Here is a 19552-nt window from a genome sequence, read left to right as displayed (position 1 = left end):
GAAACATTAAAGTGCTTCTGAAGTGCATGCTTCAATTTTTGAAATCTCTGGCTGCAGAGTTTCAATGGGAGCATAAATTTCCACTTTTCTTTCTAGGGTTTGGGGGAAGGTATTATTTTAGGCATGCTGAAATATAAAACACATTTGTCCCTAATACTTGTGTTACAGTGAATCCACTATGAATGTGACCACAAAATTTTAGAACTAAGAAGGATCATCTATGTATTCTAGTTCAACACCCTTACATTACAGATGAAGAAATGGTGGCCCAGAGAGTATAAGTGACTAGAAAAGCAATACACAGCTGGTCTCCTAATTTTAAGGCTAATGGTTTTTTCCACTCTACTGCCTGCTTTCGCTGCAAGTGCAAACTGACCTAGGAACCCAACCATTATTTTTACACTGAAGCTATGAAGAAATGCTTTTAAATACTCTAACTTAATAATAAACATTTGGAATACATATTGTTGATAAACTAGGGAAGAACCACAATTCTCCCTCTCCACTTTTTAGACAGTTAATACTATACCTAAAGAATATCTGAAAACATGTTTAAAATTATTTGGTATTAAATATCCAAGTCTCCAGTATTCCTTTTTAGTCAGTTCACCCAAACTTCTCTCTCTGTATTTGCTGGAGCAGATGTTCTTACATCTTTCTGTTCCCTATGATAAAGGAGTCCCTTGGTAGCTGCACTATCCTTCTGCTGCTATCATCTAGTGAACCTCAAAATGGGATAAAAGAATGTTAAATGGCAACCTCCAGCTCAAGTAAGATTCACTTGCAAATGAGGAAACACCCAAATTTAACCATCCCCTCCCTACTTCATTGAGAATATCATCTTAGGTCATTTCCTTATATTCCTTAGAATCAATGGATTTATTCTCTTGTGAAAGGAAAAGGAGGGGTAGCATGAGGGTACTGGGGACCTAAAGTAGAAAGTGGCAATGAGAACTAGGGGTGGGAGAGGGAGAAGAGCATAAGAAAGAGAGAGAGAAGGCACTGAAGATAAATGTATCTATTATGGATAAAAATCATAAAAACATCAAACGAGAATTTTGTGATAAAAGTCATCAACATTAAGATAGTCAAAATATAAGAAATAATTTTCAATATCACTGAAATTAATTGTTCTAATAAAAACCTCAAAATTATACAATGAGATGATAGAAGCTTCTATGAAAGAAAAACAGAGAATGTTTAAAGTGTAAACCAAGCAAGATTATAAGACCAGAAGTTAATGGGTTATTAACCTAGTCACAGTTGTAAGAATAAAAACTCAATGAGAAAGGCATAAAATGATCAGTTAACAGTATTTATCGAGGGTCCTAGGTACGCTAAGGACTACTGCGGGGGTGGGGGATGAATATGAAGGCAGAAAAGGATACAAACAAAATAAAAGGCAAAGTAAATGAAAATTCCTGCCCTCCAAGAGCTTACAATCTAATTGGTGATATGATATGCATGAATGAAAAAGCCTTAAAACTAAGTTATAAATAATTGCAAATAAATATAATCCAAACAAATTACAAAAGCAATGAGAAAGAAATGGTAAGATTTATGAAAAATGGATGAGATCATAGAAAAATGGATGAGCACAATATTTTCATTGATACCAAAAAGTGTTTGAAATTTCTCATTAACATCCGTATATAACTCCTAGCATTTATTAATCTCTTTCTAATCCAATAACCATTCTTCCCAAACTAGAATGTACTAACAAAATAATGCCTGGGTGGAAGTCAGAGTCTCTAGTTTTCCTTTTCCTATTAACTATGTAGTATTCTAGGAGAACTATATTTTCTTCTGAGTTTTACAGAAACAATTCTTGTCAGGAACCTAAATAAAATTTAATTACTTTAAAAAGAGTTAAGGAAGAAATCAAGACAGGTTACATTGAAAAATATTTCATGCAACATATTATAAAATTGAATACTTCACACATTAAGTTCATAATCAATTTTTATAGAAAAGAGAAAAAGCTCCATAAATGCTACTAAATGATATAAGCAGGCAGAAAACAGGCCTAAGAACTTGCAATAAAGTAACATACTCTGATATGCATGCGTGGGTAGGGGTGCATGCAAACAAGGAGATTCTGAACTTTCACTAAGTTAAAAGTTCAGAAGGAACACAGTTAACAAGGAAAATATGTTGAATCTGTGTATTAAACACAAAACAGACAAATCTTCACAAACTGATTGTTTAGTATAAATTTTAAGCCTCTCAGAACAAATTTCAAAAACAGCCTTCCTATGCTGAATCATTAGTGAAATAATCTTGTTTTCAGTGTGGACGAGACCATTCCCTTTGTGGCTGTCTGGTTAATATCTGTACTTAGAATGATGAAATGCTTTCAGATGAGAAATTGGAAAATATTTTTTTCTGGGAGTATTTGCCTTAGGTAAAGTCTAGAGCCATTTTAAACAATTTAATTCTAAAATTTCTGAACAGTCTGAGTTTCAGATTGTAACTATAAACACTAATACATATCACGTAATAACTAAAAATGAAAAAAATTAAAATGATTTATTTAAAGGTCTACAAATACCACTATCATAAAATTGTTTTCAAAATAAAATTGAAAAACTGCACAGAACCTCTCTGTATTAAGACTGTACTGCTATTAAGTGGGGAAAATTCTACACAAATTCAACCAAAAAACTTAGAGGTGGGTTTCACGGTCACAGCATGGAGGCCAGGCCCACGCTCACCTTGGACGTCTTCCTCTCCACCATCACCATCTTCTTCCTCATTGTAAGCCAGCTCAGCCTGCTTGTCTGCCTCATACTCACCTACGTTACCATCATCCCCATTATAATCCGCCAGTTTAGAGCCATGCTGCGGATCAACAGGGGATTCATTCTCATCAAAGAATCGGCCTGTGAAGTAGGTAGAGGATTAATTCAAGAGTGAAGAGAGAAGAAAAGAAGGGACCTATACTGGAGGTAGACCAGAAAGTAGACAAGTGAAACCTGGCAATTTTCAGGATACTGGTTATTAAAAAAAGATACACTTTCTGAAGGTTATCCAAGATAAAAGGAAATAAGAATGAAGATTGAAAATAATTTTATTTAAGAATTTCTCTTTTGTGTTAATTCCAGTACTTGCTGCTTAAGGTTTGAATGTTTTCTTAAAGAAAAGGGCACGGGCTTCCCTGGTGGCGCAGTGGTTGACAGTCCGCCTGCCGATGCAGAAGACACGGGTTCGTGCCCCGGTCTGGGAAGATCCCACATGCCACGGAGCGGCGAGGCCCGTGAGCCATGGCCGCTGAGCCTGCGCGTCCGGAGCCTGTGCTCCGCAACGGGAGAGGCCACAACAGTGAGAGGCCCGCGTACCGCAAAAAAGAAAGAAAGAAAAGGGCACAATTTTCAGAATTGTTTTCCTAATAACCAACAACTTCTCTGATAGAAGTATACAAATACTTCTGATAGAAGTATTTGTCTAATTTAACACTTTAGGAGAAGAATAAATAATTTTATTACTAGATACTTGAAATCTGTAGTTGTTTACTGCTTTGTGAAATATAACTTTCCACGAATAATTCTGATAACTTTTCTTATCAGAATAAATGAGTGCCGTGTAGGCTAGTTTCTTCTTGGAAAATAAGACAGACTAACACACTGGAGGGCTATTTTAAGTTTCTTCACTAACAGTGATTCACTATAGTCATGGATTTCCAAGGAGGGATAGCAAAGAGAGTAAACTATCAGAATCCCTAGTGGTATGTGTTTTGAAAAACATCCCGAAGTAATTCTGATTTATTCTTTCTCATTTCCTGAACCATATTTCTAAAAGTCAATGACAGAGGAAGCTTAAGAAAGTTGACCGACATGAGGCTGTTATATTATACACATTCATAGCAATTAGAAATCAAGAAGAGCAACAAACATAATACCTACTGTAGAAAGCTATTCAACAGTATTCAACAAATGGACATTGAAATAAAAATGCTAGGCAAACTAAGGTGTGACTCACAGCACAAGTTAAACTCTACTTTGACACTGAAGTGGCAAAAAAGTAAATTTTAGTAAATCCCTAAAATATGAATAACATTAACTTACTGATGATGTAAGAATTTAAGACTTTTTTAGAAATTATAAACACTTTCTATGATAGGTTTAAAAATTTTCAAATTATATTTTTAAAATTCACATTGCAATGAGACAAACTTCCTCTGCTTCAAAAGAAAAGTTAAGTACAAAGAGAAAGAATTATGGAGGTATTGGTCAATTCTACAGATGGCTCACCACATCATCAGGCCAATATATTTCTAACTGCTGTGTAAAGAGTCATTCAGGAAATATCAAAATACATAAACAGCTTATACAACTCAATATCAAAAACACAAACAACCTGATTAAAAAATTGGCTGAATAAACATTTTTCCAAAGAAGACATACAGATGGCCAACAGGCACATGAAAAGATGCTCAACAACGCTAATTATTAGAGAAATGCAAATCAAAACCACAATGAGGTATTACCTCACACCGATCAGAATGGCTATCATCAAAAAGTCTATAAATAATAAATGCTGGAAAGGATGTGGAGAAAAGGGAATTGTTGTGCACTGTTGGTGGGAAAGTAAATTGGTGCAGCCACTGTGGAAAACAGCATGGAAGTTCCTTAAAAAACTAAAAATAGGGCTTCCCTGGTGACTCAGTGGTTAAGAATCCACGTGCCAATGCAGGGGACACGGGTTCGAGCCCTGGTCTGGGAAGATCCCACATGCCATGGAGCAACTAAGCCCATGCGCCACAACTACTGAGCCTGCACTCTAGAGCCCGCGAGCCACAACTACTGAGCCAGCATGCTGCAACTACTGAAGCCCACACGCCTAGAGCCCACGCTCCACAACAAGAGAAGCCACAATAAGAAGCCTGTGCACCACAATGAAGAGTAGCCCCCACTCACCACAACTAGAAAAAGCCTGTGCACAGCCAATGAAGACCCAACACAGCCAAAAATAAATAAAATTAATTAATTAATTTAAAAACCTAAAAACTAAAAATGGGGCTTCCCTGGTGGCACAGTGGTTAAGAATCTGCCTGCCAATGCAGGGGACACGGTTCAAGCCCTGGTCCTGGAAGATCCCACATGCTGTGGAGCAACTAAGCCTGTGCGCCACAACTACTGAGCCTGCTATCTAGATCCCACAAGCCACAACTACTGAGCCCGCATGCCACAACTACTGAAGCCTGTGCACCTAGAGCCCATGCTCTGCAACAAGAGAAGCCACCGCAATGAGAAGCCTGCTCACTGCAACAAAGAGTAGCCCCCACTCACCGCAACTAGAGAGAGCCCGCGCACAGCAACGAAGACCCAAGGCAGCCTAAAAAATAAAACAAAACAAAAAAACCCCTAAAAATAGGGACTTCCCTGGCAGTCCAATGGTTAAGATTCTGCACTCCCAATGCAGGGGGCACAGGTTTGATCCCTGGTCGGGGAACTAAGATCCCACATTTGGCACCGTGTGGCCTAAAAAAACCAAACTACTATATAATCCAGCAATTTCAGTCTTGGGTATATATCTGAAGAAAATGCAAACACTAATTCAAAAAGATACATGTACCCCACAATGTTCATAGCAGTATTATTTACAATAGCCAAGATACGGAAGCAATCTAAGTGTCCATCAATAGATGAATGGATAAAGAAGATGTGGTATATATATACAATGGAATACTACTTAACCATAAAAAAGAATGAAAATTTTGCCATTTGCAACAACATGGATGGACAGGGAGGGTATTATACTTAGTGAAATAAGTCAGACAGAGAAAGATACATACTGTATGTTATCACTTATACGTGGAATCTAAAAAATAAAACAAACTAATGAATATAACAGAAACAGACTTGCAGATACAAAGAACAAACTAGCAACAACGAAGACCCAACACAGCCAAAAAAAACAAACTAGTGGTTACCAGTGGGGAGAGAAAAGCGGGGAGGTGCAAGATAGGGGTAGGGGATTAAGAAGTACAAAGTACTATATGTAGAATAAATAAGCTATAAGGATATATTGTCCAACACCGGGAATAGAGCCAACATTTTATAATAACGTTAAATGGAGCATAATCTATAAAAATTTTGAATCACCATGTTGTACACCTGAATATAATGTAATATTGTAAATCAGCTATACCACAATAAAAAAATTAGTCAATCAGGAAAATAGTTAAAGAACAAATCATACTCACATAGGCTTTTTTTTTGGCGGGGGGGCAATTTACAACAGGAGACTAAAGTAAATGGGGATAATAAAAAAGAGCATAAAGTCATCTTAAATCTACTCTAGAATAGAGTTGGGTATGTACAATAAATAAATGGAAAAGTTGATAAAACAGAGTAAGAGAAAAGAAATGGATATACAAGAGTTAAGAAGGAATAAGAGTAAGAATAGAAGAATGGGTAAGCTATTTGTGAGAAAGACTGTCTTCTAATGATAGTAATACAAAACAAAACATTTTGGTGTCTTTTATTATTATGTTTCTCTAATGATAAAATAAATGATGCCAAGGTAAGAGAGAAAAAAGGGAGATTTATAGAAATCTATATTTTCTTTTTTTAATATGCAATATTATGGACAAAATACCTGGAGCAGTTAAATCATCTTTATGCAATGTGAAATTGCTGTTTTAAATATATAAACATTTTGATACGGTAGTTATTAGTGAGTTTCTCAAGGTACACTATTTCCTCCAAGAAAATATTTTCATTTTTTATGAGAATTATGAAATATAGAAGACCAAAAAACTAGTCTAAAAATTTATTGCAAAATATAGTTAATATAACTAATATTATAAGACATAGTATATTAATCAAAGAAATGGTCGACTTGTACCTATTATAATATTCCAACAGAACAATTTACAAAGTTTCTTCTCTTTTTTTTTAAAGGTGTTTGGTGTTCTGACTAGCCTGAATTCAGTCATAAAATTTCCATACTACAATTACAGTGACCTACAGAGATAATAAGAAAATCACTAACAAGAATGGATGACCACAATAATAATTCATACAGTACAATAGATAACAAGAGACAATAAAACAGAGCCAACTACATAAAACTGCCAGTCAAGTTAGGGATATCAAACTTCATAGTAGACAGTGAATGAATATGACTATATAAATAAAATGCATGATGCCGATCAATATAACAGACTGCTAAATTATATAATTATTAGGCATCATATTTGCAAAAAATTATACAAGGGAGAAATCAGTGTGGGTTAGAGCTAGAAAGGAAGGTTTCAAAAAAGAGGCAATCAGGTTTCTATAGTGTAGTGGTTATCATGTTTGCCTCACAAAAGAGAGGCAAATATATTGGACCATGACAGAGAGAAGGAAAGGAGCATTCAAATAAGAATGAAGATGGAGTATTCAGGAGACAGTAAAGAGATTAATTTGACTGGATTTATATTAGAAAGCAGAAAGATGAAGTTTGAAAGATGAAGTTTGAATTGGGAATAATTATGGAAGACCTTTAAAGTCAGAGATTTTAAAAGGCTTCCTATATCTACTTCACAAGGTCATTGTACATTGCAAAGAAAGGCTTGTCTTCAGGACTGGTCCTTGGCTTGATTGTGGGATATAACTTCTGAGCCCTTGAGCCATGCTTACCAGTTTGATTGGACAAAATTTATCCTAATGAAGTGATTCATGGTGAATATTTGTTTTTGCTAGGTGGAGGCAGGCAGGTCTAGAGTCTGAATAGCTGACCTCACGTGGGCACTACATGACTACATGAGGATACTACATGAATGACCCCCAATAAAAACCCTGGACACCAAGGATCACATGAGCTTCCCTGGTTGGCAACACTTCACATGTGTTTTGTCACACTTCTTTGCTGGAGACTGGAAGGAGACACCTGGAAGCTTACATCTGCTTTTTCCTGGACCTTGCTCCATGAGCCTTTCCATTTACCAAGTTTAATCTCTGTCCTTCTGCTGTACTAAACTATAACTGTGAGTATTATAACTCCTCTGGGTTCTGTGAACTCTTCTATTGAATCATCAAGCCTCAGGGTGGTCTTGGGGGACTCCGAACACAGCATCTTAATATATCTGTTCTGCAACTTGCTTTATTCCCTCCACATTATGCTTTTGAGATTTATCCACGTTGATGAATGTAGCTTTATTCATTTATTTTAACTCCAATGTGATCCCACTGTATGTCTGGTACATACACCTTGATATTATCATACTGATGATTATTTGTTTTCAATTTTCAATGTAATAAACAATAAATATTCTTGTACATGCCTCCTTATATATAAGAACGCTTGTAGGTAACATTAGGTGCTAAATTGCATGGTATGTACATCTTCTCACTCTTATGATCGATCTTTTGATTAACAAAAGTTCTTAATTTTAATAAAGCCCAATTTATCATCTTTTTCATTTATGGTTAGCTTTTTGGGGGGCTTATCTGGTTTTAGAAATCTTTGCCTACTCCACATCATGAATATATTCTCCTGTTTTCCTCCAGAAGTTTCATTAGCTTAAAATTTTAAATCTGCAATCTATCTTGAATTTAATTCTGTGTATTGTGTGAGATAGGGGAGCCAAGGTTATTATTTTTCCATTTGGCTATCCAACTGACCCAGTACTATTTATTGAAAAGACTATCCTTCCCCCCATTGCATTGCAGTATCAACTCTGTCATAAATCAAGTGACCATATATATGTAGTCAGTTCCCGTATTCTCTGTTCTGTTCCATTGGTCCATTTGTCCATTCCTGTGCAAATACCACACTGTCTGAATTACTTTATCAATAACAGTTTTTATAGTAAGTCTTGATATCTGGTAGTGGACATCAATAAGTTTTTTTCTCCTTATAGATTGTCTTGGCTATTCTTAGCAAGACATATATAAGTATAGCTGAATCACTTTGCTGTATACCTGAAAGTAACACAACATTGTAAATCAACTATACGTCAAGTAAAAAAAGTTACCTGCAAAAAGCTAAAAAAAAGTTTTTTTAAAAATTTCATTTTATATGTTTACTGCTGACATATAGAAATGCAATTTTTATATTAATCCTATATCTAATAACTTTGCTAAATATATTTAATAGTTTGTAAATTGGTTTTGAATTTTCTACATAAAAATCATCTTAATATCAGTTTTGTCAGTTTTATTTATTCCTTTCTAATCTCTACACTGTTTATTTTCTTTTCTTATACTTTATGTCATTGACTAGGACCTACAGTGAAAAGCTGAATGAAAGTGATGATAATGGTTATCCTAGTCGTCTTCTGGATTTCAGGGGAAAGTTTTTTCTTTTTTTTAAAGTATCAGTTGTCTTCCAGTGATCTGACTCTTACTTACTTACTTTATTTATTTATTTATTTATGGCTGTGTTGGGTCTTCGTTTCTGTGTGAGGGCTTTCTCTAGTTGCAGCAAGCGGGGGCCACTCTTCATCGCCGTGCGCGGGCCTCTCACTATCGCGGCCTCTCTTGTTGCGGAGCACAGGTTCCAGACACGCAGGCTCAGTAGTTGTGGCTCATGGGCCTAGTTGCTCCGTGGCAGGTGGGATCTTCCCAGACCAGGGCTTGAACCCGTGTCGCCTGCATTGGCAGGCAGATTCTCAACCACTGCGCCACCAGGGAAGCCCCTTAGGGGAAAGTTTTTGATAGTTCACCATTAAGTATGATGCTTGTGATAGGATCTTGGCAGATACTCTTTATCAGATTAAGAAAATTACCTTCTAATCCTAGTTTGCTTAGAGTTTGTTGTTTTTAAGGAATATATGTTGAATTTCCTCAAATGCTTTCTTTGCACGTATTGAGATGATTATTTGATTTTTCTCATATTTGGTGAATGTGGTAAATTACATAGACTGCTTTTCAAATATTAAATAACCTTGCATTTTGAGAATAAATCCAACGTGGGCATTATGTATATAATTTTTATCTACCTTTGGACTTGATTTACTAACACTTTTAAAAGATTCTTTATATCTATGTCAATAAGAGGGACTGTCGTATAATTTTCTTTTTTCATAGCATCCTTAGTTTTGCTATCCAACTTATGGCTAGCTTCATAAAATAAGTTGGGAAGTGTGTCCACCTTTTCAGTTCTCTGAAAGAGTTCTTGCTAGATTGGCTGCATTTCTTCCTTAAATGTTTGGAAGAATTCACCAGTGAAACCATATGGGCATGAAAATTTCATTAAGGGAAAGTTTTAAATTACAGATTCAATATATATATATATTTTTGCGGTATGTGGGCCTCTCACTGTTGTGGCCTGTCCCATTGCGGAGCACAGGCTCTGGACGCACAGGCTCAGCGGCCATGGCTCACGGGCCTAGCCACTCCGCAGCATATGGGATCTTCCTTGACCGGGGCACGAACCCGTGTCCCCTGCATTGGCAGGCAGACTCTCAACCACTGTGCCACCAGGGAAGCCCATCAATATTTTAAATAGACATGGGGCTATTCAGATTTTCCTTACCTTCTTGAGCTAGTTTTGTATACAGGTGTTCTTCTAGGATATTGTCCATTTCTTCTAAATTTTCAAATGTTTCATTTTCAATTAGTGTTTCAAACACTAATTCATAATACCTCACTAAATATCTTCTAATATTGTTATTTGTAGGCTCTATATTGATGCTCTCTTTTTCATTCCTGGTATTGTTAATTTGTGCTGTCTCTTTCGTCTTGATCTGTGCTAGGGGTCTTATTTTCACTAGTCTTTTCAAAGAACCAGTTTTTGGTTTTGTTGATTTAATTATCAATTTTATACAGTGATCCTGAGTTTAGTAATCTAGCTAAACTTTCTTATTATTTAAAGCAGCATCTCTTTTGGGATGTGGTGAGACTTTTGATTACCTATTCAACTTATTTAATAGTTATTGGTTTACTAAAATTTTCAAACCTTCTTGAGCTAATTTTTGTAATTAATTTTCCAGAAAACTATTCATTTGATCTAAGTTTTCAAATTTATTGTCCAAGTTTTTAGAATATTATTTATTTTATCTCTTCTATTTTTTTTCATTAATATTACTAGGGGTATGTTTATCTTAAGTTTTTTGTGGTTTTCTTTTTTGCTCCTAATTATTTTTCATTTTCCATTTCATTTATAACTGCTCTTGTCTTTTATTTTTTCCTCCCTTCTACATTCTTTAGGTTTCCTTTGTGATTTTTTTGCTCCTTCTTTCTCTGAGCTAGATTTGCTTAGTTTCTAACCCCAACTTACCTACTTACTAGCTAAGTAGTCTTGAAAGTGTTATGAAACTTCTTTGTGGGACTTCCTTGGTGGTCCAGTGGTTAGGACTCTGCACTTCCACTGCAGGGGGCATGGGTTCGATCCTTGGTCAGGGAACTTAGTACAACCATCATTATAACAGTAGAAGTACACTTACTACCACCACTACTACTACTCCTACTACTGTTTTGGGGTTGAATTCAACTCATTTAATTTTTAGTTTTTTTTCCTTAATGCTTTTGAGGCCATAAATTTAGCTGTAAATACTATTTCAGATGTATCCCTCACATTTTGATATGGGTGGTACTTATATTATTGTATCATTCAGTTCTGTAAAATTTGAAATGCCCAATACAAATCCCCCCAAAATAGAGTTGAGGATTGACTCTTTATAGTTTATAATACATGAGTTTTAAAATAATATTCATGATATAAATTGTGTGACATTTATTAAGACTCCCTATGACCTAGTATCTAGGCAACTCTGTGATTATTCCATGAGTACTTGAAAAATGTTTTTCTCTTCATTAAGCAATGGGATCTGTATACATTTATATATATTTGAATAAACGATAGTTTTTCCTTCAAAATTTCTATAGTCTTGGTGATCTATAAGTTTTAAAAGAAGTATATTAAAACATTTCCCATTAATTATGTAGTCATCAATTACTCCTTGAAATTGCATCAGCTTTTTGTCTTCCTATTTCCCAGCTATGTATTTAGATGAGGATTCCCTCTTTTTAGGAGATTGTTCCTCTTGTTACTATGGAGTATCCTTTAATTTTTCTTTTTTCCTTAAAATCTATTATGTTATTTGCTAATACTTTACATCAGCTTTCTTTTGATTATTATTTCTCCAAGGAATATCTTTTTTCTTACATTATAGTAAAATACACATTACATAAAATTTACCATCTTAACCATTTTTAAAAAAAATTAATTTATTTTATTTATTTTTGGCTGCATTGGGTCTTTGTTGCTGCACGCAAGCTTTCTCTAGTTGCAGTGAGCGGGGGCTACTCTTCGCTGCAGTTATGCGGGCTTCTCATTGTGGTGGCTTGCTGCAGAGCACGGGCTCTAGGCGCGCGGGCTTCAGTAGTTGTGGTGTGCAGGCTCAGTAGTTGTGGCTCATGGGCTCTAGAGCGCAGGCTCAGTAGTTGTGGTGCACGGGCTTAGTTGCTCTGCAGCATGTGGGATCTCCCTGGACCAGGGATCGAACCCATGTCCCCTGCATTGACAGGCGGATTCTCAACCACTGCACCACCAGGGAAGCCCCCTTAACCATTTTTAAGTGTATAGTTCAGTGGCATTAAATACATTGACAGTGTTGTGCAACCATCACCACCATCTATGTTCAGAACTTTTTTCATCTTCCCAAACTGAAACTCTGTATGCATTAAACAGTACTCCCTTCCCCACCTAGCCCCTGGCAACCACAATTCTGTTTCTATGAAATTTTACTACTCTAGGTACCTCATATAAGCGGAATCACAACAGTATTTGCCTTTTGTGACTGGCTTATTTCACTTATCATAACATTTTGAAGGTTCATCTATGTTGTAGCATGTGTCAGAATTTCATTCCTTTTTAAAGCTGAGTAATATTCCATTGTACATATATGTCATATTTTGTTTATCCATTCATTTGTTGAATACTTGGGTTGCTTCCACCTTTTGGCTATTGTGAATAATGCTGTTATGAATATGAATGTACAAATACCTGTTCAAGTCCCTATTTTCAATTCTTTTGGGTATATACCCAGAAGTGAGAAGCCTCTTTTATAGTCCTTTTATTTTCATGTTTTCTACGTGTTTGTGTTTAAGATTTTGTTGTAAACTATATATAGCTGGATTTGATTTGCATATCCTTTTATCATCTCTTATAACAGGTAACTTTAATCTGTTTATATTTATCGTGGTTTTTGTAGTATTTGATCTTATTTCTTTGATTTTACTGTTTAGACGACTTTCTTTGAATTTTCTTCTTCCTTTATTTCAGTATTATCTCCTATTCCTCCTCTACCCACTGAGTACATCTTCATTTTGTCCTTGCTGTCCTCATTAGCTGGTATAATATTCTATGTTGGTAGTTATTTTCTACTCATCACGATGAAGATATTGTTCTATTATTGTCTGGCATTTAATTTGCTGATGAAAAATCTGCTGTCAATATAATTGTCATTCCCTGGAAATAATCTATATTTTTTTGGTATCATTTAAGATTTTTCCCTTTATTTTTGGATACTCTGAGGTTTTCCTACAATGCCTAAAAGCAAAGACTTTCTTCATTTATCCCAGGCATATCTGATCTAACAATTCATGTCTTTCTTCAACCTCAGAAAATTCTGAGCACTTTAAAGTTTTCAAATTTCAAGTATTGATTATCTACCATTTACTCTATTCTCTACCCAAAACTCCTATTAGACACACATATATCTTCTGTCTCTCTTAACATCTCTGTCACATATACATATGATATATACTTATCTCTATATCTATCTATGTCTTTGCTACTCTGTGCTACGTTCTTTTTTTTTTTTTTTTTTTTTTTGCAGTACGTGGGCCTCTCACTGTTGTGGCCTCTCCCATTGCGGAGCACAGGCTCCAGACGCGCAGGCTCAGCGGCCATGGCTCACGGGCCCAGCTGCTCCGCAGCATGTGGCATCTTCCAGGACCGGGGCACGAACCCGTGTCCCCTGCATCAGCAGGCGGACTCTCAACCACTGTGCCACCAGGGAAGCCCTGTGCTACGTTCTTGTTGAATATCTCAGTACAAAATTCCTAATAAGTCAGTCAACTATGTTCATGGTCTATCTCATAAGCTGATTTTTTATTTCAATGATTATATTTTTCATTTCTAAAATGTATAACTGGTTTTTATAGTTAGCTGTTTTTGTTTTATTTCTGCCTGTTTCTTAATCTCTTCTTTTTATGAATAAGTTATTTCTTCATCTCTCTTTGAGGACCCGTAAACACAAAAATAATTTTCATGTTTCTATTGTTGATATGTTGGCTCTCTTAGCATTAACATTTTTCGTATATTTGGGGGTTTTGGTTTGCTGATTAATTTTCAGTGTGTATTGTGTGTATGGGGGGCGGGGTATTTGTGTTTTTTCTCTTCTACCCTCTCTGTGTTCACCTATATTATCTATTCATTTTATTTTATTTTATTTAAAGTAAAATTATTTTATTTTATTATGTATTCATTTTAGAGATGTCCCAGCTCCCCAGTCTAGGATAAGATTTTTAAATCACATTTCAGAATTTCTATACCATGATGCTATTTGGGATAGCACAGATTCATTACAGAACTAATAGTGATGTGGTATGACCATGCAGCATGGTCATAAGGCTGCATCTGCAGGTTTCTGGCTCCATAAGCCTTCACGTTGCTAAACACTGTAGTTCTTGATGGCAGTCAGCAACATTTATTTTCTGCTTCCTCTGCCAAGGAAGATGGGGCCTTATTTAGATCCTAGCATTAAGCAATAAGCCTGGCTCCCATTATATTCTTTTGCTCGTAAGAGTCAAATTCCTTGAAGCCTCATTTCCAGACCTGGAACCTAATAGGTCTAATCATTCATTTCCTTTCATCATCATGTATTTTTGTTTCATTTCTTGACCACAGTAATTTTTAACATGTTTTTGAGATTATCAATATCCTTTTAGTTCTCTCTTTTTACATTTTATCTATTGTTATCTGTGTGGGCAGAGTGTATATCTCAAAGGTGATAAACCCACTAAGCCATCTAGATCAGAGGTTGAAAAATACTTTAAAAAATCCATACATAAAATCATGTACTCTCTGATACACTAGCTTGTCTCACCAAGTTGTTCAGGGGAATCATTAACCACAGTTAAATAAATGAATTTCTGCTGCTACTCACCCTGGAACAGGCATACAGAAAAGCACACATTGATCAACAATCACCACCTACTATTTTGAAAGTCCTTGTGACTTTCAGTACAGGGCTGACATTTGAAATGAACTGTTTTCTCAATTCAAGGCATCTAAATATATAGAGTACAGCCCTCCTAATTGGCAAACAGGTGGGTCTTCCATGAATTCTCCATTTCAACTACTTTGGAGGATGTCTGACTATTTCTTTGAAGTGTGCCTCCAGGATACTCTGAAGTATCCCCTAAACTATATTTTGTGTCACCATATAGACTACATTCTACATTTTAAATTAAACCAACACAAATATATTTTCTAAATAATGGCAAAACGTGCCAACAAATTACCTAGCTATTTTTGCATGATGTGGCAAGACAAAATTAAATTTATAAAAAATGTATCAATGTAAGTATGATATAATAAGTTATAAAATATACTAAATTTAAAACTGTCAAAAAAATTGTTATGGTCATTGTATAAAATCTAAGATTCCTCCCCATGTCCAGTAGTCAGTTTCAACAAAATTTTCAACTTGTTCTAACAGCATATCATTTAGTATCTACAGAAACAAATACTTTTATATTCATTACCTATTTACACTTCTATCATTTGTACTTATTGGTCTCTCTATATACCTTTGGTCTCTAGATGAAGTAAAATTAGATGACGATACGGACTGAGATTGTAACTGTCTCCATGATGTAAAAGGAGTCAGGACAGAAAAAGAGATTTCTTCACATACTCAGACACTTTCTTCCAACTCCTACTTCGTACTTTCCATTTATCAATAAGGCCTCATTATGATAACAGTGTTCTGTCTCTGGCATTTTTAACGCAGTACCTTTTTTCTTGAGACTACCATCTCCTCGTTTACCATTTTTCAATATTACTTCTCAGTCTAATGCCCCTTGCTTGTTAACTTTCAGGTAATACTTCCCTCTCAAGCCCAGTCTAACCTCATGTACCTTTCTATACTGCCATGGATTCCTAATAGCTAAGCCCCTGCCCTGGATCAACTACAAGATTTCTATTCTATATTCTCATGTTATAGAAAGGGGTCACAAACTCAAATGCCTCCAAGTATCAGACAAGCAAGATAATTGGATGTATTATGTCAAAGTGGGATTATGAGAAATGGGACAAGGCAAGTCTCATTCTAAACAGAATAGTCATAATCAGTTCCAGTGATTATGTCAAACAATCTGGTTTAAGAGAATTAGAGACTGGGAATTTTACATGAAATCTCTTGACTTTTAAATACTGGCAACTATTTCAGATTTTTAAAAATCACTGTGTGGACTGAACAAAACTAATATGCTAGCTGGATATGGTGAAGTGTCATCAGTTTTCAATCTCTGCAAAGAATTATTTTTGCTATTTAACAAAGTTTTGGAAACAGAACATATAGATATAGCCTAACACAAGATCACTTTCTTCAAATTCCACTAAAGGCTGGCCATTCCTATAAGGCTTAATCTCCCTAATGAACAGATACACTTATCCCTTATCTGCTATTCTAAAGGTTCTCTTTTACCTATATTAAATACAGATGGAAAAGTGAAGTTAACAATTAAAACTACAGAGGGAATTCCCTGGCAGTCCAGTGGTTAGGACTCCATGCTTTCACTGCTGAGGGCCCAGGTTCAATCCCTGGTCAGGGCACTAAGATTCTGCAAGCCACACAGCATGGCCAAACAAACAAACAAAAACAATTAAAACTATAGAGAAAAAAAATGCCCTTAATGCTTATTCATGAAGAATAAAGTCAGAATAAAATGGAAAATATTTTTAAAAGACAACAGAAATGGAAATTTAGTATATAAAAACTTAATACACACAATGAAACAACAAAGGAAAAATTGTTGTTACAAATGCACAGTGTTTTGCCTAACAGGAGTTTTTTTGTTGTTGTTGTTGTTTTTTTTTTTTTTTCTGTACGCGGGCCTCTCACTGCTGTGGCCTCTCCCGTTGCGGAGCACAGGCTCCGGACACACAGGCTCCGCGGCCATGGCTCGCGGGCCCAGCCGCTCCACGGCATGTGGGATCTTCCGGGATCGGGGCACGAACCCGTGTCCCCTGCATCGGCAGGCGGACTCTCAACCACTGCGCCACCATGGAAGCCCCTAACAGGAGTTTGATAAAAGTTTGTTTATAAGTTAATATATTAGTAAGAAAGAATTAAGTGTGAAGAATTAAGTATCTGTCCAAAAACTTAAAAGGGGAATAAAGTGACAAGTCACAAATAGCAAAGAATAAAATAAAAGGCAGATTGAAAATTAAAAAGTGGCAAAATTAGTAGTTGGGTTTTTGGAAAATTAAAAAAAATTTAAACAATCCATAAACTACAATTTAAAAAAAGAGAGAGACTATAAAAGATTCAGGACTAAGAATTTTAGAATAAAGAAATTAAAAGTAGGGAACTTCTCATGTATTATATAATTTATGACCAAGTAATCATTTTGATTGTGTGACTAACTACAGAAATATAAAATTCCAAAAGTAATGCAGTAAGTTTAATAAATATTTACTATGTATATGCAAGGCTGGGAAAATAAAAAAGAATAAGACACAGTTCCTGCCCTTGTGAGTTACCACTCTAACAGAGACAACATGTATACAAACAGTTATAGGATTCAGGACACACTACCCAACATTGAGGTCCTTTAATCTTTTGCCTTCCAGATTTAAGGAAACCTTTTCCTCTTATCTCTTAAGCTATCTATAACACAGCAATTTGGTGTTATTTATCTTTATTCACAAAAGTGTACTTTTGTGAATAAAGATAAAACAACTACTTTTTCTCCCTACCTAATCCCTCCAGAATTCAGGAACTCTTAGTCAGAAATCTTGTTTTCATGGCAATATAGTTATTTTAAGTTCAGTAAGAATCTGCTCTCCTTGTAATAGAACACAGTTGGAAACTTTGGCTATATTACCAAGGCTCTGACTAGAATGTCATATTTGAGAATGATGCATAAAATCAGATATGACCAGACAGCTTCATGGAACTAGGGCTGGGTTTAAAGTGTCAATACTTATGAAGTGCTCCCATCCCCCCTCGGAAAAACCAGCTTATACCTGGTATACAAAGTTCCCAGTCTTACAGATGAATAAGGAAGGTCACTTCCTGGCAGGCCCAGGAACTTCAGGATATCTGTGAACCTCAAGAAGATACGAATTGTCTCTAGGTACTGCAGGCGAAGTCTGAAGGCGAGTCTCTGGCTTGGCTTCCTCACCTCCGGAGGCTTTTAAAGATCCAATCTGAGAATCCTTATGAAAAGTTCCAGCAAAGAAAACTCAAAAGACCTATGTGGTCAATCACTATTCTTGCACTCACATAAATAATCAGGCCAAGTTTAATGAGACTAGACTTATTTTAAAAAATAGTCTTTGATTATCTTTGATAGAAATGGGGTGACTATAGAGAGAAAAATGATGCTTCAATAGAAAATGACAGTAAACCCTTGTGGCTATTAAATATGAGTCCTATTTATTGTCTTTAAGATCTTGTTACCTACCTGCAAACTAGACTAGATGCAGAATCCTTTTAGTTTCCTTCAATATCTGGCTGCAACTCTCCAAATTAAAGTTTCCAATTTTTCTCACCCCTTTTAACTTTGAATCACTAAAACTTAAAACTGTCCTTTTCCCAAAGCCTTGCAAGCTGAAGATGGACAGTTTGATATAAACTTCAGAGAAATCACCACAACAGTTCATGTATGGACAACCTTTGTGCCCGTTGCCATTTAGGCCACTTAGAAAGTTCAAAAGATCACCTGATGACATTACCAGATATTCAAGGAAAAGCTGTCATATTGCCAATGCAATATGAAGCATCTGAAGATGCTTCAAGTCCAACATCTAGAAAATCTTCTTGATTGACTGTCTTCTGGACTAAAAAACCAAGTTTACAGTTTGTACCAACCATTAACCTTTGTTTTTCTTATGTTTCCCTTGAAATACCCAGGACTGAGACTAGTTCAATGGGTTATGGAGCAAGCTAACAACTCAGTTTCTGGATTGTGAAACTTCATATGGAAGTTTCAGACAGGGGAATGACAGGTTTCAGGACATGCAACCTGAAAATATAGCACCTTGAAATATTAAATATTTCAAGCTGAAGGAATGTGAGAAATGGCATGTGCAGAAAGGACTTTCTGACCTTCCCCTGAAGCAGGTCATAAAACCCTCATGTGAGTGGTACCCTCCCTATACCTGGAGTAAAGGAATATAAGGATATATAAGGATATCCAAGACAGAAGAACATCAAGAAGCATCTGAACAAATGAGTCTTGCTAAATTTCTCCCAGTTTACTACACTTACTTCATATCCTTTGTCCTATCATATCTTTCCACTCTTCATCAAGCTTATTATAAAAGCATTCAACGCTAAGTATTTAGCATTGATTGGAAAAGGAATCGATGGTCCTAAAAT

At 35.8% G+C, this 19552-nt stretch overlaps 1 protein-coding gene across 2 annotated transcripts in view; it reads right to left on the bottom strand.

Moving 5' to 3' along the window:
• GOLM2 (golgi membrane protein 2) overlaps nt 1–19552 on the bottom strand; it is a 108736-nt gene that overhangs the window by 6893 nt on the left and 82291 nt on the right. The window contains exon 9 of one of the 2 annotated variants that reach the window (XM_060096759.1): nt 2715–2882. The exons of the other annotated variant lie outside the window; for it this stretch is intronic. Coding sequence (XP_059952742.1) covers nt 2715–2882 — 168 coding nt within the window. The remainder of the gene's footprint in view (nt 1–2714; nt 2883–19552) is intronic. 2 annotated transcript variants of the gene reach the window in all.

This window comes from Mesoplodon densirostris, chromosome 4 (genome assembly GCF_025265405.1).
Source record: "Mesoplodon densirostris isolate mMesDen1 chromosome 4, mMesDen1 primary haplotype, whole genome shotgun sequence".
In the NCBI taxonomy this organism is placed as follows: Eukaryota; Metazoa; Chordata; class Mammalia; order Artiodactyla; family Ziphiidae; genus Mesoplodon; species Mesoplodon densirostris.
This window is presented reverse-complemented; position numbering and strand designations above follow the sequence as displayed.